Here is a 24596-nt window from a genome sequence, read left to right as displayed (position 1 = left end):
GCGGGGAATCTCGGTAGCTCCATACCTAGACGACATTCTGATACAAGCTTCAAGCTTTCAAACTGCCAAATCTCATACAGAGTTAGTGCTGGCATTTCTAAGGTCACATGGATGGAAGGTGAACGAAAAGAAAGTTCACTCGTTCCACTCACAAGAGTTCCCTTCCTGGGGACTCTTATAGATTCTGTAGAAATGAAGATTTACCTGACAGAGGACAGGCTATCAAGACTTCAAAGTGCTTGCCGCACTCTTCATTCCATTCAACACCCGTCAGTGGCTCAATGTATGGAGGTAATCGGCTTAATGGTAGCGGCAATGGACATAGTACCCTTTGCACGCTTACACCTCAGACCACTGCAACTGTGCATGCTAGGTCAGTGGAATGGGGATTACTCAGACTTATCCCCTTCTCTGAATCTGGATCAAGAGACCAGAAATTCTCTTCTATGGTGGCTTTCTCGGCCACACCTGTCCAGGGGGATGCCATTCAGCAGACCAGACTGGACAATTGTAACAACAGACGCCAGCCTTCTAGGTTGGGGTGCCGTCTGGAATTCCCTGAAGGCTCAGGGACTATGGAGTCAGGAGGAGAGTCTCCTGCCAATAAACATTCTGGAATTGAGAGCAGTTCTCAATGCCCTCCTGGCTTGGCCCCAGTTGACAACTCGGGGGTTCATCAGGTTTCAGTCGGACAACATCACGACTGTAGCTTACATCAACCATCAGGGAGGGACAAGAAGCTCCCTAGCTATGATGGAAGTATCAAAGATAATTCGCTGGGCAGAGTCTCACTCTTGCCACCTGTCAGCAATCCACATCCCGGGAGTGGAGAACTGGGAGGCGGATTTCTTAAGTCGTCAGACTTTTCATCCGGGGGAGTGGGAACTTCATCCGGAGGTCTTTGCCCAAATACTTCGACGTTGGGGCAAACCAGAGATAGATCTCATGGCGTCTCGACAGAACGCCAAGCTTCCTCGTTACGGGTCCAGATCCAGGGATCCAGGAGCAGTCCTGATAGATGCTCTGACAGCACCTTGGGACTTCAGGATGGCTTACGTGTTTCCACCCTTCCCGTTGCTTCCTCGATTGATAGCCAGAATCAAACAAGAGAGAGCATCAGTGATTCTAATAGCACCTGCGTGGCCACGCAGGACTTGGTATGCAGACCTGGTGGACATGTCATCCTGTCCGCCTTGGTCTCTACCTCTGAAACAGGACCTTCTGATACAGGGTCCCTTCAAACATCAAAATCTAACTTCTCTGAAGCTGACTGCTTGGAAATTGAACGCTTAATTTTATCAAGACGTGGGTTTTCTGAGTCAGTTATTAGTACCTTAATACAGACTAGGAAACCTGTTAACAGAAAGATTTACCATAAGATATGGCGTAAATACCTACATTGGTGTGAATCCAAAGGTTACTCTTGGAGTAAGGTTAGGATTCCTAGGATATTGTCTTTTCTACAAGAAGGTTTAGAAAAGGGTTTTTCTGCTAGTTCATTAAAGGGACAGATCTCAGCTCTGTCCATTCTGTTACACAAACGTCTGTCAGAAGTTCCTGACGTCCAGGCTTTTTGTCAGGCTTTGGCCAGGATTAAGCCTGTGTTTAAAACTGTTGCTCCACCATGGAGTTTAAACCTTGTTCTTAATGTTTTACAGGGCGTTCCGTTTGAACCCCTTCATTCCATTGATATAAAGTTGTTATCTTGGAAAGTTCTATTTTTAATGGCTATTTCCTCGGCTCGAAGAGTCTCTGAATTATCAGCCTTACATTGTGATTCTCCTTATTTGATTTTTCATTCGGATAAGGTAGTCCTGCGTACTAAACCTGGGTTCTTACCTAAGGTAGTTACTAACAGGAATATCAATCAAGAGATTGTTGTTCCTTCTTTATGCCCAAATCCTTCTTCAAAGAAGGAACGTCTTCTGCACAACCTGGATGTAGTCCGGGCTCTAAAATTTTACTTGCAGGCAACTAAGGAATTCCGACAAACGTCTTCTCTGTTTGTCATTTACTCTGGGCAGAGGAGAGGTCAAAAAGCTTCCGCTACCTCTCTTTCTTTTTGGCTTCGTAGCATAATTCGTTTAGCTTATGAGACTGCTGGACAGCAGCCCCCTGAAAGAATTACAGCTCATTCTACTAGAGCTGAGGCTTCCACTTGGGCCTTCAAGAATGAGGCCTCTGTTGAACAGATTTGCAAGGCTGCAACTTGGTCTTCGCTTCATACTTTTTCCAAATTTTACAAGTTTGACACCTTTGCTTCATCGGAGGCTATTTTTGGGAGAAAGGTTCTTCAGGCAGTGGTTCCTTCTGTATAAAGAGTCTGCCTATCCCTCCCGTCATCCGTGTACTTTTGCTTTGGTATTGGTATCCCAGAAGTAATGATGACCCGTGGACTGATCACACTTAACAGAAGAAAACATAATTTATGCTTACCTGATAAATTCCTTTCTTCTGTAGTGTGATCAGTCCACGGCCCGCCCTGTTTTTAAGGCAGGTAAATATTTTTTAATTTATACTCCAGTCACCACTTCACCCTTGGCTTTTCCTTTCTCGTTGGTCCTTGGTCGAATGACTGGGAGTGACGTAGAGGGGAGGAGCTATATGCAGCTCTGCTGGGTGAATCCTCTTGCACTTCCTGTAGGGGAGCAGTTAATATCCCAGAAGTAATGATGACCCGTGGACTGATCACACTACAGAAGAAAGGAATTTATCAGGTAAGCATAAATTATGTTTTCGCTGAAATCCACAACCCAAATATAAGTTTATTCTCAAAAATAAAAACTTAAACATAAGCAGAAGGATCAAACTGAAACAGCTGCATGAAAAACTTTTCTACCAAAAACTGCTTCCGAAGAAGCAAATACATCAAAACGGTAGAATTTAGTAAATGTATGCAAAGAGGACCAAGTCGCTACATTGCAAATCTGATCAACTGAAGCTTCAGTCTTAAAAGCGCACAAAGTGGAGACTGATCTAGTAGAATGAGCTGTAATTCTCTGAGGCGGGGCCTAACCCGACTCCAAATAAGCCTGATGAATCAAAAGCTTTAACCAACAGGCCAATGAAATGGCAGAAGCCTTCTGACCTTTCCTAGAACCAGAAAAGATAACAAATAGACTAGAAGTCTTCCTGAAATCTTTAGTAGCTTCAACATAATATTTCAAAGCTCTTACAACATCCAAAGAATGTAAGAATCTCTCCAAAGAATTCTTAGGATTAGGACACAAGGAAGGGACAACAATTTCTCTATTAATGTTGTTAGAATTCACAACCTTAGGTAGAAATTTAAATGAAGTCCGCAAAACTGCCTTATCCTGATGGAAAATCAAAAAATGGAGATTCACAAGAAAGAGCAGATAAATCGGAAACTCTTCTAGCAGAAGAGATGGCCAAAAGGAACAACACTTTCCAAGAAAGTAGTTTAATGTCCAAATAATGCATAGGCTCAAACGGAGGAGCCTGTAAAGCCTTCAAAACCAAATTATGACTCCAATGAGGAGAGATTGATTTATTGACAGGATTGATACGGACCAAAGCCTGTACAAAACGTTGAATATCAGGAAGCTTAGCAATCTTTCTGTAAAATACAACAGAGCAGAGATTTGTCCCTTCAAAGAACTTGCAGACAAACCCTTATCTAAACCATCCTGAAGAAACTGTAAAATTCTATGAATTCTAAAAGAATGCCAGGAGAATTTATGAAAAGAACACCATGAAATATAAGTCTTCCAAACTCGATAATAAATCTTCCTAGAAACAGATTTACGAGCCTGTAACATAGTATTAATCACTGAGTCAGAGAAACCTCTATGACTAAGCACTAGGCGTTCAATTTCCATACCTTCAAATTTAATGATTTGAGATCCTGATGGAAAAACAGACCTTGAGAGAGAAGGTCTGGTCTTAAAGGGCTGGCAACTGGACATCCAAACAAGATCCGCATACCAAAACCTGTGAGGCCATGCTCGAGCTACAAGCAGCACAAATGATTGTTCCATGATGATCTTGGTAGAAGAACTAGAGGCGGGAAAATATAAGCAGGTAGATAACACCAAGGAACTGCTAACGCATCCACCGCCTCCGCCTGAGGATCCCTGGACCTGGACAGGTACCTGGGAAGTCTCTTGTTTAGATGGGAAGCCATCAGATCTATTTCTGGAAGACCCCACATCTGAACAATCTGAAAAAACACATCTGGATGGAGCGACCACTCCCCCGGGTGTAAAGTTTGACGGCTGAGAATCCGTCAGACTACACCTGGGATATTAACCGCAGAAATTAGACAGGAGCTGGATTCCGCCCAAGCAAGTATCCAAGATGATGATTGACATATGCCACAGTTGTGATATTGTCTGTCTGCAAACAAATGAACAGTTCTCTATTCAAACCTGAAGAGCCCGGAAAATAGCACAGAGTTCTAAAATATTGATTGGTAACCTCGCCTCTTGAGATTTCCAAACCCCTTGTGCTGTCAGAGATCCCCAGACAGCTCCCCAACCTGAAAGACTTGCATCTGTTGTGATCACAGTCCAGGTTGGATGAACAAGAGGCCCCTTGAACTATACGATGGTGATCTAACCACCAAGTCAGAGAGAGACGAACATTGGGATTTAAAGATACTAATTGTGATATCTTTGTATAATCCCTGCACCATTGGTTCAGCATACAAAGCTGGAGAGGTCTCATGTGAAAACGTTCAAAGGGGATTGCGTCCGATGCTGCAGTCATGAGACCTAAAACATCCATGCACATAGCTACTGAAGGGAATGTTTGAGACTAAAGGTTCTGATAAGCTGAAACCAATTTTAATTGTCTCTTGTCTATTAGATTTAGTGTCCATGACTCTGTCTCTATCTGGAAACCTAAAAAGGTGACCCTTGTCTGAGGAATCAAAGAACTTTTTTGTAAATTGATCCTTTAACCATGTCTTTGAAGAAACAACACTAGTTGATTCGTGTGAGATTCGGCAGAATGTAAAGACTGAGCTAGTACCAATATATCGTCAAATAAGGAAACTCTGCAATACCCGTTCTCTGATTACAGAGAGTATGGCACCGAAAAGATTATTGGAGCTGTCGCTAGGCCAAATGGAAGAGTGACAAATTGGTAATGCTTGTTTAGAACAGAGAATCTCAGAAACTGATAGTGGTCTGGATGAATCGGAAAATGAAGATATGCATCCTGTAAGTCTATCGGGGACATATAATGCTCTTGCTGAACAAAAGGCAGATTAGTCCTTATAGTCACCATTTTTGAAAGTTGGCACTAAACGATTCAAAATTTTCAGATCCAGAACTGGCCAGAATGAATTTTTTTCTTTGGGACAATGAATAGATTTGAATAAAACCCCAGACCCTGTTCCTAAAACGGAACTGGTAAGATTACCCCTGAAAGCTCCAGGTCTGAAACACACTTCAGAAAAGCCTGAGCCTTTACTGGATTTGCTGGGATGCGTGAGAGAAAAATTCTTCTCACAGGAGGTCTTACTCTGAATCCTATTCGGTACCCTTGAGAGACAAGGTCATTTTAAAACTTCTAATAAAGTTGATGAAATTTCAAAGACCTTTTACGTTTATTAGAAGGCGGGATAGCAGATAAAGCCTTCTGAATTGCATCAGCAATAAAATATTTCATATTCACAGGTATAGCATGTACATTAGATGTTGAAGGAACAACAGGTATTGTACTATTACTGATGGATACATTTTCTGCATGTAAAAGCTTATCATGACAACTATTACATACCACAGCTGGAGATATAATCTCCACAAATTTACAACAGATACACTTAGCTTTGGTAGAACTGTTATCAGGCAGCAGGTTTCCAACAGTGGTTTCTGAGACAGGATCAGATTGAGACATCTTAAGAGAAAAACAACATATAAAGCAATACGATCAGTTTCCTTATATGGCAGTTTCCGGAATGGGAAAATATGCAAACAGCATAGCCCTCTGACATAGAAAAAGGCAAGAGGCATATAGGAATGGGGTTTTAAATAATGAAATTATTTGGCGCCAAGTATGACGCACAATGCAAAATTAATTTTTTTGGCGCTAACAACATCCGGAAATGACACACTCGCATCATTGCAGACGCAACCTTGTGCAAAGAAACTCGGCGTCAACTAAGACGCCAGAAATGATGAATTTGCGTCATCGGACGTACCTTCGGGGCAAAAAAATTTGTGCTCCAAGAATGACGCAATAAACATCGGCATTTTGCGACCTCGAAAGCCTAATTTTGCCTGCGGAAATTTAATGAAAAAGCAGTCAATTTGAAAAAAGACTAAACCCCAGGTAAGAAATATTTTCCTAACTGTTTTTTCCCAAATATGAAACTGATAGTCTGCAAAAGGAAATATACATAAACCTGACTCATGGCAAATACAAGTACAATACATATATTTAGAACTTGATATTAATACATAAAGTGCCAAACCATAGCTGAGAGTGTCTTAAGTAATGAAAACATACTTACCGAAAGACACCCATCCACATATAGCAGATAGCCAAACCAGTACTGAAACGGTTATCAGTAGAGGTAATGGAATATGAGAGTATATCGTCGATCTGAAAAGGGAGGTAGGAGATGATTCTCTACGACCGATAACAGAGAACCTATGAAACCATAGAATTCAATAGGTGATACTCCCTTCACATCCCTCTGACATTCACTGTACTCTGAGAGGAATTGGGCTTTAAAATGCTGAGAAGCGCATATCAACGTAGAAAATCAAGCACAAACTTACTTCACCACCTCCATAGGAGACAAAGTTTGTAAAACTGAATTGTGGGTGTGGTGAGGGGTGTATTTATAGGCATTTTGAGGTTTGGGAAACTTTGCCCTTTGTAGGATTGCATATCCCATACGTCACTAGCTCATGGACTCATGGACATGAATGAAATAGGAAGCATTTACTTAGATTTTACTGACCACCTGGTTCATTATAAGGCACACCACTTGGCTGTTTTTACTACCCACTTGGCTCAAATTATAACAGTTAAGATAAAATTAGCTACTTTTTTGGTTTTCAAAGATTGTTGCACGAGTTATCACCAAGTTTGTGTTAAATTATGCAATTAATTTGTGCTTTGGATATCTTAAGAAACATATTCAATGCATGATATATAGGAACCAGCCTGAATCAGTTCTCCTTTTCTAAGAAATGATAGCCTGCTACTGAACCATGTATCGTTCTTTGAATTGATGTACAGTCACCTTTTAGAAAACTATCATTGTGTCTTTTGTATAAATATGAAAATATTTTTTAAAATGGCGTCTTTTGTAGTCTGTGGTGGGATAAGTCTCCTTGAGACAAAAAAAACAGTATTCACTCTGGAACCCGTAATCTTTAAGAAAAATGTTGAAGAAGTGTGATATCTTTTGTGTGTTCTTATTTGTAATAATACATTTTTGATGATTTTACCTACAGTAGCTTGTCTTTTTAGTATCAGTGTTGTTGAATGTAATTTTTAGATGTTAAATTGAAGGTGCTAGGCTTTGGCCAAAAACATAACTGTGATTTGCATCCTAAACAGACATTAGACCCAAATAGTTTTTCTTTCATGATTCATACAGAGCAAACAATTTTTTACAACTTACCAATTTAATTCTGTCGAGGCACAAAATTTCAAGTCCTGAACCAGGCCAAAATGTTACTAGCCACTTTTGTTCCCACCCTTCACATGCCCACACCATACCCACTACCCCACCCTTTCTTTGCATGTGTTTAGCCATTGTGAAACACTTAAGTCACATAAACCACACTCCTGATGATGCCTCTCCCAAGCTTTTTCTCAGCTCCTTCATGTTGATGCAACTGCGCTCTACCTTCACGGGAACTCTAATAATGAGTGAATGTTGATTCAACATTCATGAGCTTTCACTACTCACCGCAGTTCAATTTTTACTCGGCCAAGGCGAATGGGCAAGTACAAATTTTGATCCTTGCTTCATTCTCTTGGTATCCTTAGTGATGGTGCAGAATTGCACTCCTGGAAGCTAGCTGAACTCATCAGGTGAGCCAATGACAAGATACATATAAGTGTAGACACCTTTTACCAGTTAGCTCCCAGTATTGCACTGCCACTCCTCAGCCTAACCTAGGTATGCTTTTCGTCAAAGGTTACATAGAGAAAGAAGCACATTTTATAATAGTAAATTGGAAAGAAGTTTAAAATTGCATGCTCTATCTGAATCATGAAGTTTGACTTTTCTGTCCCTACTTTAGCTTCTCTTTATGGAAAAAACTGATTATTTTAAGGTTTAATAGAGTTCGTTATATTTTTCTACTCTACCCTCCAATAGGGTAAACTGCTTCGAACCATCCTCTTTGGAGTTAAGCGTGTGACTGCTAATAACCTGGAAACATTTATCTTCATCCTCTTTCTCCTGGTGTTTGCAATCGCTGCTGCTGGTTATGTTTGGATAGAAGGTAAACTTGTAATCTTAAATTTCACAATTTGGCTGAGGATATCCTTAGTAATATTTAACACTGTTACCTTTGTATGTTTGTTTATTAGATGTGATCTTTGTGCTATCACATCACACTGCTAATGCACTTATTTATAACTGGTAATGTACTTATTTATGAGTATCCTATGTGGCACTCAAAGTGGCTGCACCCCAGCTATGGGCTACCACCATACTTCTTTGATTAACTGGCTACATATCAGCAGTTAATCTTTGTGCACAAGAACTTTGTTTTCCTTTTAAATCTTATCATTAATTCCGGCACACAATTTAAAGGGACAGTCTACTCCAGAATTTTTATTGTTTAAAAAGATAGATGATCCCTTTATTCCTCATTCCCCTGTTTTGTATAACCAACATGGTTATATTTTAGCCAGTCAGTGCTGACTCTCTTAATACGCTGGAGTGAGCAAATTGATTTCTGACACACATGAACTAGCGCTGTCTAGCTGTAAAAACTGCCAAAATGTCCTGAGATAAGAGGCGGCCTTCAAGGGTTTAGAAATTAGCATATGAGCCTACCTAGGTTTAGCTTTCAATAAAGAATAACAAGGGAACAAAGCAAATTTGATGATAAAAAGTAAATTTGAAAAGTTGTTTAAAATTGCATGTTCTATCTGCATCATGAAATTTTAATTTCTCTTGCAAAGTGTATCCAGTCCACGGATTCATCCTTACTTGTGGGATATTCTCATTCCCTACAGGAAGTGGCAAAGAGAGCACACAGCAAAGCTGTCCATATAGCTCCGCCCCCCAGTCATTCTCTTTGCCGCTCTAACAAGTAGCATCTCCACAGGAGGGTAAAGTGAAGTGGTGTTAGATTTGTAGTTTTTATATATATCAAAAGTTTGTTATTTTTAAATAGTACCAGTTTGTGCTATTTACTCTCTGGCAGAAATATGATGAAGAATTCTGCTGAGAGGAAAATGATTTTAGCATGTTGTAACTAAAATCCATTGCTGTTCCCACACAGGACTGAGGAGTACCAGAAAACTTCAGTTGGGGGGAACAGTTTGCAGGCTTAACTGCTTTGAGGTATGTTTCAGTCATCTTTTTTCTAGTCAAGACAAGATAATGCTAGAAGACTGACAAGATTCCCCATGTGGGAAGGGTAAGCCATGTTCTGAAACTTAGTATAGAACTAGAGGCTTATTTAAGTGGGCTCAATAAGACTGGTTATCACTTTAGCAGGGCAATCGATTATTTTATTAAGAAAAATACTCTTTATTGACACTTTTAAGCACTTTTGATGTGTTTATTGGGGTTTTATTCCACATGGCATTATTTTTAGTCACCTAAATTGGGTTCTGAGGGGCCTAATTTCGCGCCTCAGTTGCGCAGTTTATTCTGACAAGATTTCTCTGCATGCTGCTTCACATGGGTCCAGAGACTGCTTGAGGACTTCAGGAGGCTTGCTTTTCTCAAATTCAATCCTTAAGGGAAGGTAGGGCCACAGCAGGCTGCTGTGGCAAGGTGCTGTAGTTTATTAACCGGTTGTTTGCATTAGGCGGCTCTGGTTTGGGCATTAAAGGGTTAATCAGGCTGAAACTTGCTGTGCAATCATATCGAAGCATTAGGCACATACTGTAAAAACTTCAAGAGATTTGGTTCATTTTTCACAGTTTTGTAAAATTGTGTGCGCTTTTATTATCTTAAAGGCACAGTACCATTTATTGCAAATTGTATTTTTTATTACATAAAGTGTTTTTCCAAGCCTGCTTGTGTATAATACCAATCTGTTAAACATGTCTGACACTAAGGAAAAGCCTTGCTCTGTGTTCAGAAGCCATGGTGGAACCCCCACTCAAAATGTGTCCCAAGTGCACGAATGTGTCTATACACTTTAAAGATCATATTGTGTCACTTAAAAATATAGCCCTAGATGATTCTTTGACTGAAGGTAATGAGGATAGTCCGCCTTCCTCTCCCCATGTGTCATCACCAGTTACGCCCGCTCAAGCGATACCTAGTACCTCTAGTGCATTAGCACCTATTACATTGCAACAACTGGTGGCAGTCATGGATAATTCCCTTGCGGCCTTTCTATCCAAACTGCCAGTTTTCCCTAAAAAGTGCGATAGCTCTGTTTTAAGAACAGATGAGGAGCAGTCGGAAGCTTTGGGAGGCTTATCTGATGTAACCTCACAACACTCTGAAGTAGGGGCGAGGGATGTTATGTCTGAGGGAGAAATTTCTGACTCAGGAAAAGTTTCTCAGCGGGCAGAATCAGATTCACTAGCATTTAAATTGGAACACCTCCGCGTACTACTTAGGGAGGTCTTATCAACTCTGGATGATTGTGACCCTATGGTGGTCCCAGAGAAATTGTGTAAAATGGACAAATATCTAGAAGTCCCTGTATACACTGATGCGTTTCCGATCCCTAAGAGGGTAGCGGATATTGTTGCTAGGGAGTGGGAAAGACCAGGTGTACCTTTTGTTCCCCCACCTATCTTTAAGAAAATGTTCCCCATAACTGATCCTAGGCGGGACGCGTGGCAGGCGGTCCCTAAGGTAGAGGGGTCAGTTTCAACACTAGCCAAGCGCACAACCATACCAATTGAAGACAGTTTTGCTTTCAAAGATCCTATGGATAAAAAATTAGGTTTACTAAAGAAAATATTTGTTCAACAAGGTTTCCTTCTCCAACCTATTGCCTGCATTATTCCTGTAACTACTGCAGCGGCTTTCTGGTTTGAGGCGCTGGAGGAGTCGCTCCAGACGGAGACCTCATATGACGAAATTATGGATAGAATTAAGGCTCTAAAGCTGGCTAATTCTTTTATCACAGATGCCGTTTTACATTTAGCTAAGTTAGCGGCGAAAAATTCTGGTTTTGCCATCATGGCGCACAGAACGCTTTAGCTTAAATCATGGTCGGCCGACGTGTCGTCTAAAACAAAATGACTGAATATTCCTTTCAAGGGAAAGACCCTTTTCGGGCCCGAGTTGAAAGAGATTATTTCGGATGTCACTGGGGGAAAGGGCCATGCCCTCCCGCAAGATAGGCCTTTTAAGGCTAAAAACAAGGCTAATTTTCGTTCCTTTTTCAACTTCAGTAGCGGTCCTGCTTCAGCCTTTGCTACCGCAAAGCAAGGGGGTAACACTTCACAGCCCATGGCAACTTGGAAGCCTTTGCAGGGCTGGAACAAGGGTAAACAGGCCAAGAAGCCTACAGCTGCTACTAAGACAGCATGAAGGGGTAGCCCCCGATCCGGGACCGGATCTGGTAGGGGGCAGACTCTCTCTCTTTGCTCAGGCTTGGGCAAGAGATGTTCCCGATCCCTGGACATTAGAGATCGTTGCTCAGGGATATCTTCTAGAATTCAAGGACTCCCCTCCAAGGGGAAGGTTCCACATTTCTCGTCTGTCTACAGACCAGACAAAGAAAGAGGCGTTCTTACGCTGTGTAGAAGATCTACTCAAGATGGGAGTGATATATCCAGTTCCAATTACAGAACAAGGACTGGGTTTTTACTCAAACCTGTTTGTGGTTCCCAAAAAGGAAGGAACTTTCAGGCCAATCCTGGATCTAAAAATTCTACACAAATTCCTCAGAGTTCCATCATTCAAGATGGAGACCATTCGGACAATCTTACCAATGATCCAGGAAGGTCAATATATGACTACCGTGGATCTAAAGGATGCGTACCTTCATATTCCTATCCACAAAGATCACCATCAGTTCCTAAGGTTCGCCTTTCTGGACAAGCATTACCAGTTCGTGGCCCTTCCCTTCGGGTTGGCCACCGCTCCCAGAATTTTCACAAAAGTGCTAGGGTCCCTTCTAGCGGTACTAAGACCGCGAGGCATTGCAGTAGCACCTTATATAGACAACATCTTAATACAGGAGTCGTCTTTTCCCAGAGCCAAGGCTCATACGGAGATTGTTCTGGCCTTTCTAAGGTCTCACGGGTGGAAGGTGAACCCCGAAAAAAGTTCTCTGTCCCCGCTCACAAGGGTTCCCTTCCTGGGAACATTAATAGACTCGGTAGAAATTAAAATATTTCTGACGGAGGTCAGAAGGTTTAAAACTTTTAACTATTTGCCGAGCTCTTCATTCCATTCCTCGGCCATCTGTAGCTCAGTGCATGGAGGTAATCGGATTAATGGTAGCAGCAATGGACGTAGTCCCTTTTACTCGAATTCATCTCAGGCCACTGCAATTGTGCATGCTCAAACAGTGGAATGGAGATTATGCAGATTTGTCTCCTCCGCAGACCGGAGTGGATCATTGTAACGACCGACGCCAGTCTGTTAGGCTGGGGCTCCCTGAAAGCTCAGGGCCTATAGTCTCGGGAAGAGTCTCTTCTTCCGATAAACATTTTGGAACTGAGAGCGATATTCAACACGCTCCAGGCATGGCCTCAGCTAGCGGCGGCCAAGTTCATCAGATTTCAGTCGGACAACATCACGACTGTAGCATACATAAATCATCAGGGAGGAACAAAGAGTTCCTTAGCGATGAAGGAAGTAACCAAGATAATCAGGTGGGCGGAGGATCACTCTTGCCATCTATCTGCAATTCACATCCCAGGAGTAGACAACTGGGAAGCGGATTTCCTAAGTCGTCAGACTTTTCACCCGGGGGAGTGGGAACTCCACCCGGAGGTATTTGCTCAGCTGACTCAGCTACGGGGCATTCCAGAGTTGGATCTGATGGCGTCCCGTCAGAACACCAAACTTCCTCTTTACGGTTCCAGGTCCAGGGACCCCAAGGCGGCATTGATAGATGCTCTAGTAGCGCCTTGGTCCTTCAATCTGGCCTATGTCTTTCCACCGTTTCCCCTTCTCCCTCGACTGGTAGCCAGAATCAAACAGGAGAAGGCCTCGGTAATTCTGATAGCGCCTACGTGGCCACGCAGGACTTGGTATGCAGACCTAGTGGACATGTCATCTCTCCCACCATGGACACTGCCAATGAGGCAGGATCTTCTAATACAGGGTCCATTCAAGCATCCAAATCTAGTTTTCTCTGCAACTGACTGCTTGGAGATTGAACGCTTAATTCTATCCAAGCGTGGGTTCTCTGAATCAGTCATAGATACTCTGATCCAAGCTAGAAAACCTGTCACCAGGAAAATTTACCATAAGATATGGCGGAAATATCTTTGTTGGTGTGAATCCAAGGATTACTCGTGGAGTAAGATTAGGATTCCAAGGATATTGTCTTTTCTCCAAGAAGGATTGGAGAAAGGTTTATCAGCTAGTTCCTTAAAGGGGCAGATATCCGCTCTGTCTATCCTTTTACACAAGCGTCTGGCAGAAGTACCAGATGTTCAAGCGTTTGCACAGGCGTTAGTCAGAATCAAGCCTGACTATAAACCTGTGGCTTTTCCATGGAGTCTAAATTTAGTTCTTTCAGTTCTTCAAGGGGTTCCGTTTGAACTTTTACATTTCATAGATATTAAGTTATTATCTTGTAAAGTTTTGTTTTTGGTAGCTATATCTTCTGCTCGAAGAGTTTCAGAATTGTCTACTTTGCAGTGTAATTCACCCTATCTGGTGTTCCATGCAGATAAGGTAGTTTTGCGTACCAAACCTGGTTTTCTTCCTAAAGTTGTTTCTAATAACATTAACCAGGAAATCATTGTTCCTTCTCTGTGTCCTAATCCAGTTTCTAAGAAGGAACGGCTTTTACACAATCTTGATGTGGTTCGTGCTTTGAAATTCTATTTACAAGCAACTAAGGATTTCAGACAAACATCATCTTTGTTTGTTGTCTATTCTGGTAAGAGGAGAGGTCAAAAAGCGACGGCTCCCTCTCTTTCCTTCTGGTTGAAAAGCATCATCCGATTGGCTTATGAGACTGCTGGGCAGCAGCCTCCTGAACGAATTACAGCTCATTCCACCAGAGCTGTGGCTTCCACTTGGGCCTTCAAGAATGAGGCTTCTGTTGAACAGATTTGTAAGGCAGCGACTTGGTCTTCACTGCATACTTTTGCCAAATTTTACAAATTCGATACTTTTGCTTCTTCGGAGGCTATTTTTGGGAGGTTTTGCAAGCAGTGGTGCCTTCCGTTTAGGTTACCTGTCTTGTTCCCTCCCTTCATCCGTGTCCTAAAGCTTTGGTATTGGTATCCCACAAGTAAGGATGAATCCGTGGACTGGATACACCTTGCAAGAGAAAACAGAATTTATGCTTACCTGATAAATTACTTTCTCTTGCGGTGTATCCAGTCCACGGCCCGCCCTGGCAATTAAGTCAAGTTAAAATTTCTTGTTTAAACTACAGTCACCACTGCACCCTATGGTTTCTCCTTTTTCTCCTAACCTTCGGTCAAATGACTGGGGGGCGGAGCCAGAGGGGGAGCTATATGGACAGCTTTGCTGTGTGCTCTCTTTGCCACTTCCTGTAGGGAATGAGAATATCCCACAAGTAAGGATGAATCCGTGGACTGGATACACCGCAAGAGAAAGTAATTTATCAGGTAAGCATAAATTCTGTTTTTGCGTAGACTGTCTCTTTAAAAAAAAAAAAAAAAGTTTATCAGGAAAACATCTCATAAAATTAATAACTGCTAAAAAAAAAACAAAAAAACTGGTTCCTTTTTAAAATATGGGTAAAGCTAAAAGGTAAAGATTAGCCATCCAGTTACATATGAAAATGAATCTTAAAGGGGTATTACTCATTATGATATTATAATAAAACATAGATAAATAGGGAAAGAAGACAAAATAAATTATGAAAGTATATTGCAATTTTTTTTAATTTAAATCCAATGATTTTCTGTAAAATAATAGCTAGTTTTATCTTTGAGGCTTTGTATATAATATATTATATTAGATATCCTTTGTTGAAGAAATTGCAATGCACATGGGTGAGCCAATCACACGAGGCATCTTTGGGCACCAACCAATCAGCAGCTACTGAGCCTATCTACATATGCTTTTCAGCAAAGTATATCAAGAGAATGAAGCACATTAGATAATATAAGTAAATTAGAAAGTTGTTTAAAATTGTATGCTCTTTCTAAATCATGAAAGAAAAAATGTGGGTTTCATGTCCCTTTAACTGCACATGTGCAAACAAAGTTCATGCTATAACTGAATATTAGTTTGTGATTGGTTAGCAAGGGTTTTTTTGTTCAAGGAATTAGGGAAATCGGTGAAAAGAAAAAAAAAATATATGAAATATTCTCATTTGACAAAATAAAGCTGTATTATTCATTGCCAAATTCTCAGATATGAAGGTACATTGTTATGCAGTTTACAATTTGTGTTTAATGTCCCTTTAAAGAGATTTGAAACTCAACATTTTTTTTTTTCATTTTTCAGATAGAGCAGGCAATTGGAAGCAACTTTCTAATTTACTCCTATAATCTATTTTTCTTTGTTCCTTTGGTATCTTTATTTGAAAAGCAGGAATATAAACTTAGGAGCCGTCCCTTTTTTGTTTCAGCACTTGGGTAGCGCTTGCTGACTGGGGGCTAAATGCTTTATTCCTGCTTTTTCAAATGAAGATACCAAGCGAACAAAGAAAAACTGATAATAGAAGTAAATTAGAAAGTTACTTAAAATTGCATGCTCTATCTGAATCGTGAGAGAAAAAAAGTTGGGTTTCATTTCCCTTTAAGGCGTTACCTTATTTCACTGTCCTGCTACAAACAATTATGGGCAGATATCAAACAGGCAATAAAATAGTCTTTACATACAAGGTTATTTGTGTTTCTACACAGCTTGTTTCCACAAACTCTTTTTTTACTGCCTGGTTTATCTATCTTTATTTCTCTAATTGTTCTCAGCAGATATATAGAAAACTAGTTCAAATATGGCAGCACCCATTATATTATATTATATAATCTAGATATCTAGAACAATGAAAAGAACTATTCAGAGCTAAGTCAGTGCTACTATAAATGTTAAATGCACAAATGTTAAAAAATGTCCTTATTATGAACATGTAAAGTCCAAAACAGACGATGGGGGGTAGTTATCAACGCGTCTATTTTACCTGTCTTCGCCGGCCCAATACGCTCGCCTAAGCTCGCCTCATCGCCGCCGCGGACCTGCAAAAATTCGCCTAAGTTATCAAAAAAGCTGTCAAAAAGCCGCGCACCAAGTACGGGGCGATGAGCAGCGGACTGTGAGAGTTATCACTCATCCGATCTCGCTGCTCTTCGACTTTTTTACAGCTTTCTTGCTAGCCTGTCACTAAGCACCCACACTATACTATACTGTTCTACCCCCTATACCGGCACCCCCGGAGCCTCCCGCAACTAAATGAAGTTACTAACCCCTAAACCGCCGCTCCTAGACACTGCCCCAACTCTTATAAATGTATTAACCCCTAAACCGCCGCTCCCGGACACCGCAGCCACCTATCTTATACCTAGTAACCCCTATCCTGCCCCCCCTATACCGTCGCCCTCTATAATAGTTATTAACCCCGATCCCGCACCTCGCCGCAACTAAATAGTTTAACCCCTAAACCGCCGCAACCTATATTAAATTTATTAACCCCTATCCTGCCCCCCCTACACCGTCGCCACCTATAATACATTTTTTAACCCCTATCCTGCCCCCCACTACACCGCCGCCACTGTAATAAAATTATTAACCCCTAAACCTAAGTCTAACACTAACCCTAACTTAAATATTAATTAAATAAATCTAAATAATATTTCTATTATGAACTAAATTAATCCTATTTAAAACTAAATACTTACCTTTTAAAATAAACCCTAATATAGCTACAATATAAATAATAATTATATTGTAGCTATCTTAGGATTTATTTTTATTTTACAGGCACATTTCAATTTATTTTAACTAGGTACAATAGCTATTAAATAGTTATTAACTATTTAATAGCTACCTAGCTAAAAGAAATACAAAATTACCTGTAAAATAAATCCTAACCTAAGTTACAATTAAACCTAACACTACACTATCATTAAATTAATTAATTAAATAAATTAACTACAATTAAATACAATTACATAAACTAACTAAAGTACAAAAAAAAAAGCTAAGTTACAAAAAATAAATAAAATAAGTTACAAACATTTTAAAAATATTACAACAATTTTAAGCTACTTACACCTAATCTAAGCCCCCTAATAAAATAACAAACCCCCCCAAAATAAAAAAATGCCCTACCCTATTCTAAATTAAAAAAGTTCAAAGCTCTTTTACCTTACCAGCCCTTAAAAGGGCCATTTGTGGGGCATGCCCCAAAGAATTCAGCTCTTTTGCCTGTAAAAGAAAAATACAACCCCCCCAACATTAAAACCCACCACCCACATACCCCTAATCTAACCCAAACCCCCCTTAAAATAACCTAACGCTAATTCCCTGAAGATCATCCTACCTTGAGTCGTCTTCACTCAGCCGAGCAGCGATAGAACCGAAGTGGAGACCTGGAGCGGCAGAAGTTATCCTCCAAGCGGCGCTGAAGAAATCTTCCATTCGATGAAGTGATCCTCCAAGCGGCGCTGAAGATGTCTTCCATCCGGGCGATGTCATCTTCCAAGAGGCGCTGAAGAAGTCTTCTATCCGGGCGATGTCATCTTCCAAGCAGGGTCTTCAATCTTCATCCCGCCGATGCGGAACATCCTTCTTTCCCGACGGACTACTGACAAATGAAGGCTCCTTTAAGGGACGTCATCCAAGATGGCGTCCTTTCAATTCCGATTGGCTGATTCTATCAGCCAATCAGATTTTTTCCTACCTTAATTCCGATTGGCTGATAGAATCCTATCAGCCAATCGGAATTGAAGGGACGCCATCTTGGATGACGTCCCTTAAAGGAGCCTTCATTCCTCGGTAGTCCGTTGGGAAATAAGGATGTTCCGCGTCGGCAGGATGAAGATTGAACACCCCGCTTGGAAGATGACATCGCCCGGATAGAAGACTTCTTCAGCACCGCTTGGAGGATTACTTCATCGGATGGAAGATTTCTTCAGCGCCGCTTGGAGGATAACTTCTGCCGCTCCAGGTCTCCTCTTCGGTTCCATCGCTGCTCGGCTGAGTGAAGACGACTCAAGGTAGGATGATCTTCAGGGGATTAGTGTTAGGTTATTTTAAGGGGGGTTTGGGTTAAATTAGGGGTATGTGGGTGGTGGGTTTTAATGTTGGGGGGGGGGGTTGTATTTTTCTTTTACAGGCAAAAGAGCTGAATTCTTTGGGGCATGCCCCACAAATGGCCCTTTTAAGGGCTGGTAAGGTAAAAGAGCTTTGAACTTTATTTAATTTAGAATAGGGTAGGGCATTTTTTTATTTTGGGGGGGTTGTTATTTTATTAGGGGTCTTAGATTAGGTCTAAGTAGCTTAAAATTGTTGTAATATTTTTTAAATGTTTGTAACCTATTTTTTTTATTTTTTGTAACTTAGCTTTTTTTTGTACTTTAGTTAGTTTATGTAATTGTATTTAATTGTAGTTATTTGTAGTTAATTTATTTAATTTATTTAATGATAGTGTATTGTTAGGTCTAATTGTAACTTAGGTTAGGATTTATTTTACAGGTAATTTTGTATTTCTTTTAGCTAGGTAGTTATTAAATAGTTAATAACTATTTAATAACTATTCTAACTAGCTAAAATAAATACAATGTTACCTGTAAAATAAATATAATTCCTAAAATAGCTACAATGTAATTATTAATTACATTGTAGCTATCTTAGGGTTTATTTTACAGGTAAGTATTTAGTTTTAAATAGGAATAATTTATTTAATGATAGTGTAGTGTTAGGTGTAATTGTAACTTAGGTTAGTTTTTATTTTAAAGGAATTTTTTTTCTTTGTTTTAGCTAGGTAAGCTATTAAATAGTTAATAACTAATAGCTATTGTACCTAGTTAAAATAAATTGAAAGATGCCTGTAAAATAAATATAAATCCTAAGATAGCTACAATATAATTATTATTTATATTGTAGCTATATTAGGGTTTATTTTAAAGGTAAGTATTTAGTTTTAAATAGGATTAATTTAGTTCATAATAGAAATATTATTTAGATTTATTTAATATTTAAGTTAGGGGGGTGTTAGGGTTAGTGTTAGACTTAGGTTTAGGGGTTAATAAATTTATTACAGTGGCGGCGGTGTAGTGGGGGGCAGGATAGGGGTTAATAAATTTATTATAGGTGGCGACGGTGTAGGGGGGGGCAGATTAGGGGTTAATAAATTCAATATAGGTTGCGGCAGGGTCCGGGAGCGGCGGTTTAGGGGTTAATACATATATTATAGTTGCGGTGGGCTCTGGGAGCGGCGGTTTAGGGGTTAATACATATATTATAGTTGCGGTGGGCTCCGGGAGCGGCGGTTTAGGGGTTAATACATATATTATAGTTGCGGTGGGCTCCGGGAGCGGCGGTTTAGGGGTTAATATGTATAGAGTAGCTTGCGGTGGGCTCCGGGAGCGGCGGTTTAGGGGGTAATAACTTTATTTAGTTGCGGCGGTGTAGGGGGGGCAGATTAGGGGTGTTTAGACTCGGGGTACATGTTAGGGTGTTAGGTGCAGACATCTCCCATAGGAATCAATGGGATGTCGGGCAGCAGCGAACATGAACTTTCGCTATGGTCAGACTCCCATTGATTCCTATGGGATCCGCCGCCTCCAGGGTGGCGGTTTGAAAACCAGGTACGCTGGGCCGGAAAAGTGCCGAGCGTACCTGCTAGTTTTTTTATAACTAGCAAAAGTAGTCAGATTGTGCCGTACTTGTGTGCGGAACATCTGGAGTGACGTAAGAATCGATCTGTGACGGACTGAGTCCGGCGGATCGAAGTTTACGTCACAAAATTCTACTTTTGCCGGTCTCTAGCCTTTGATAACTAAGTCGAATCAGCCTCGCCACAAATACGCTGCGGAATTCCAGCGTATTTGAGGTTGACGGCTTGATAACTAGGCCCCCTTGTCTGGGATTAGTATAAGTGATACCTTTAAAATTTTACTTTCATAAAATGTCCCCAGTGAAAAGAAGAAACATACATCCAATCTTTCAGGATTTTGGAACTATTTCAAATTTGTAAGCAGTCACAATGTCCATCTTTGTAGCTCCCTTAAACCCAGCCTTTCTTGCCAGAGGTTGTGGAATCCAGGAAACGTGTATACATAAAAAGAAATGAAGCGCAAAGAGAACAAATTCAAGTGTAGTTTTATTAAACCAATATTGTGCCCACGATGTTGGTTTATTAAAGCTACACTTGAATTTGTTCTCTTTGCGCTTCATTTCTTTCTATGTATAGAATCTAGATAACTTTATAGAAACTAAATCTTTACACTAATATTGTCAATTTTTAAACCACTAATATAATGGTAAAGAGAGCTACATATTACTCTGTTTACCATTACTTTAAAGGGAAATTGATACTGCACAGCTATTTAATATTAAAAGCTGCTTGTGCTTCGCTAGAATATCCGCATAAGCCGATGCAGTGAAAAGTGCATGTAGGAACTATAAATCATCTCCATTTTTTTTTTTTTTTTGTATGGAAGATGCTAGTTCAAGTATTTCTAGGTTATCTCCTAAATAAAGTGAGAACCGCCATGTAAGCATACATTCTCTATGCTTATTCCTTTCATAAATTGTTTTTCTTTCCAATGGCTTGAAGAGTCCACGAATCCATTGTAATTACTAGTGGGAATTCAACTCCTGGCCACCAGGTGGAGGCAAAAAACTCTCAGCAAAGCTTCAAGTATCCTCCCCCTTCCCACAATTACCAGTCATTTTTGCCTGTAAACATCGTAGGTGGTGTGCGAAGTTGGTGTCTGAAGAAAATCAAGTTTTAATCCTTTATTGGCTACTTTTCCCTGCAAGCAAGGATTGGGGCAATGCTGTGTCCATGTAATCCTCTTTAGTAAGAGTAATGGTGGCTATTAGCTGTTGGAGGTCGGTGAGGTAGTCCTTACTTTTAACTCCAACGATTATGCTAACCCTTGTATAGAAAACCAGGGTTGGTTACTCTGTTTTTCTTCTATCTTCAGGTCTCTATCAGTGATCGGTTGAGACTAACAGACCTGTAGCTGCTGTGTCTGTTCCACAGCAGAAGACCCTGGAGGGTTAGTCCTTTCTTATATTTTCCAAGGAATATAAAGTATCGGAGGAAGGACTAGGATTCTCAGGCAAAAACTAAGACCTTCTACCCTAAGGAAGAGTTTGTATTCACTTATATATCCTCTAGCTTGGGATATCTTGCGGCTGAGCATATAACTGGCTTTCTGCCAGGGACAGGGATTTGCCGCTTCCATTGCCGGGAAATTTAACTGAAAGACCCAGGCTTATGGTGTGTGGGGAATGGGTGTCATGGCGACATTATAATTTCTTCCTCCTATCCCTGCATGATCCGTTTTTACGGTATTAAGTGCTTCTAATTGTAGGGGCTCAGTATTTATTGTGTTATACTGTTTATGTGACTGTTAGTTGTTGCGCTGATGAGGGAGAAGCAGCCTAGCCTTTGATCTGTGATGGTAGCAGTTTGTTCAGGCCGTTATGCCTGTCAGGTTTCCCTTCCTCTTTTTATAGCACTTGCAGCGATGAGACTACTTTAGTTTAGCACACAGGGTACAGCACTTATAGATGAGTTTGGGGCGCATTTTATAGCCACAGCATATCATGCTTTTAGCCTAGTAAGAACCGCCTTTGTTGGCGGATGCAGATTCCTCTACTACGTTCATATGCACTTAATATCTGCAATCCATTGGGATCTTTTTATTAGAGAGTATGGGCTTTTATCTGCAGAGCTTGTATTGTGCTCTACTCAGCATATAGTTTCGGCGGCTTCTCTGTTTACATAGTGTGTATTCTGTGTTAATTGTATTTGCCACCATTTGGTATCAGCTCAATGCTAATACACGCTCCTTTTATTTTTTTTAAGGTGCAATCTTTATTTCTCATTTTTATAATTTTTTGAGCTTCAGCCTATTTTCAATCTCTTTCATAGTGTTGAGATTGTCGTGCTGTTCAATCCCATTTAAAACATTTTCAGTTTTTGTACAGGGACAAAAATATGTCTATTAATAACTCTTAATATGATCTGATTCTTTCAATGTCTCTTGTTCGTAGGTTTTCTTCGTTTTAGTGTTTTTAGGATACTAATATATGGCCGGGATTGGTTTGAAATCCATCTTAGCCCAGAACCTCTTTCCCTCTAGAGAATATTTTCTTCTTTAAGGGCCCTATGGAAAGGGAAATGGATGTGAGAGATGTTCTACATCAGGCTGATTGAAACGGACTGATATCTCAGTGTCAACTCACTGAACCAGGGTGTGGAGTCTGCTACTCCCAGCTGGGCTCAATCAGCCTCACATGAATAATGATGTGAACACAAATAAACACCATTTATTAAAAGCATATTAAAATCTTATAGAGCTGATAAGCATACCTAGCTCTTAAAACCGGTACGTAACGCGTTTCTCAGCCTTGCTGGCTTTTTCCTCAGGCATAATCTGTTTTCTGTTCACATCTACCTAATAAAGGTTAACATAGCCAATCAAAATTGATTCAATGTACACACCCCTTTTTTCATTAATTCCTTTGGTACTGTCTAAAATATGTATATTTATATCACCAACATACATTAATCAAACTATTTAAAAACGATATAATAAAATTAATATAAGCATTAGATAAATCACATAAATTCAAAAACAATATAAACATTATATAGATCACCTACTTGTTGCACAAGCTATATAAGCAATTTATTGATCACATAATTATTGCAACATAACAATTCCTATTTATCCAAATGTGGTCAATACCTGATAATAAATGCAAATTGAAAAAAAAGTTTGACAGGAAACCTAAGTTTGTGCACACATTTGAATAAATACTAAATTACAAAAAAGTTTGACAGGAAACATAAGTTTGTGCACAGTTATGTTTTCTGTCAAACTTATGTTTCCTCAGAAATGGAAAATTGATGGGACTACTTTTCTATTTGGTTAGTAAGGAATGAAGCCACTAGTAATATATGACTGACCTTAAATATAGTGTCACTGTGGCCCTTAGGTGCTGTGTATCAATTGCATCATTTACTATTACAGCTACTTTACAGTACTAGTAAAGTTTAAAAAATGGGTTACTTTAAAAATACATTTACAAGACATGGACTGGCTGATGCACAAAAATAGGTCCTGGTAAAAGATAAACCAGGGAATTGAAAAATCACAGTATACCTCTGCTACAAGTATGTCTGGTCTATATGAGGTAGATAAAGATATATATGTAGGTGTATTGGATGAAACCACAAATAGAGTCATCAAATATTCAATGAAACTGCCATAATCCAGCTCATATTTGTCTGGTTATACCATGTGATATGCGTTCAAATAATATATAGTGAGTAGTTGGCGTTGTTACTGATGTTAGTGCTTGGGTGCAAACTCAGTGATATAGATTAGTTTTACAATAATAAGAGGTCACTGGTATAATGCATAAACGGAGGGTTTCTTAAAGTTAGATTCCCAACATATACAGTGTTCTCCTATTATGAGTTTAGGGTAAGAGCTGCAAACATCTTGTAGTGTTCGCCAATGATAGGGCTTTATAGTATACTTATACCCTTTAATACAACTTAGTCAGTCTCATATTAGTACAAGGATATTATCATTGAATTATATATTAGTTATAACAACATGCGGTTACAAATGTAATCACCCACATATATTAGCTACCAATTCTAGATTGTTATAGTCCACTGCTAGAGTATATTGTAAAAATAAGTAGACAGTGTTCTATCAGTATATGGATACTAATCTTACGTTTTGTATCAATGGTAATACCCTGCGTTTAACAATGTAAACGCTCACTTATGTTAGATACAATTGTTTGGCCGAATTGTTTGGCCGTTAAAGTTATAGTCCCCTGCTCACATACGCTATTAAGATAGTACAACGGTATCGTGCTATTTGTTTAGACACCATAAATATAATTTGAATACTTAATAGCTCATTGCAGTTACTACTATTGTGTCTTAGCACAAAGGTTATCCACAGGGTTCTGATTGTTTGACAAATAGTGGTTGTAAGATCTGTATTGGTATCGCAACGGTTACCCCACATAGATAATTCAAAAGCTAGTATATACAGCTAGGTAGCAGCTCAGACATTGGTCTAATGCCATATCACTAGTCTATTATTTTAAAAAATAGAAGGGTCCCATAAGCCCTCTCCCCTGA

At 39.9% G+C, this 24596-nt stretch overlaps 1 protein-coding gene across 1 annotated transcript in view; it reads left to right on the top strand.

Annotated features, from left to right (window-relative positions):
- Nucleotides 1-24596, top strand: part of ATP13A1 (ATPase 13A1) — a gene marked incomplete in the record, with an annotated part of 348893 nt that overhangs the window by 48439 nt on the left and 275858 nt on the right. The window contains 1 exon segment of the mRNA XM_053717905.1: nucleotides 8312-8438. Within this exon segment, the coding sequence (XP_053573880.1) occupies nucleotides 8312-8438 (127 nt within the window).

This window comes from Bombina bombina, chromosome 6, assembly GCF_027579735.1.
Source record: "Bombina bombina isolate aBomBom1 chromosome 6, aBomBom1.pri, whole genome shotgun sequence".
NCBI lineage: Eukaryota > Metazoa > Chordata > Amphibia > Anura > Bombinatoridae > Bombina > Bombina bombina.
Note: the sequence above shows the minus strand (reverse complement) of the source record. Positions and strands in the feature narration are given on the sequence as shown.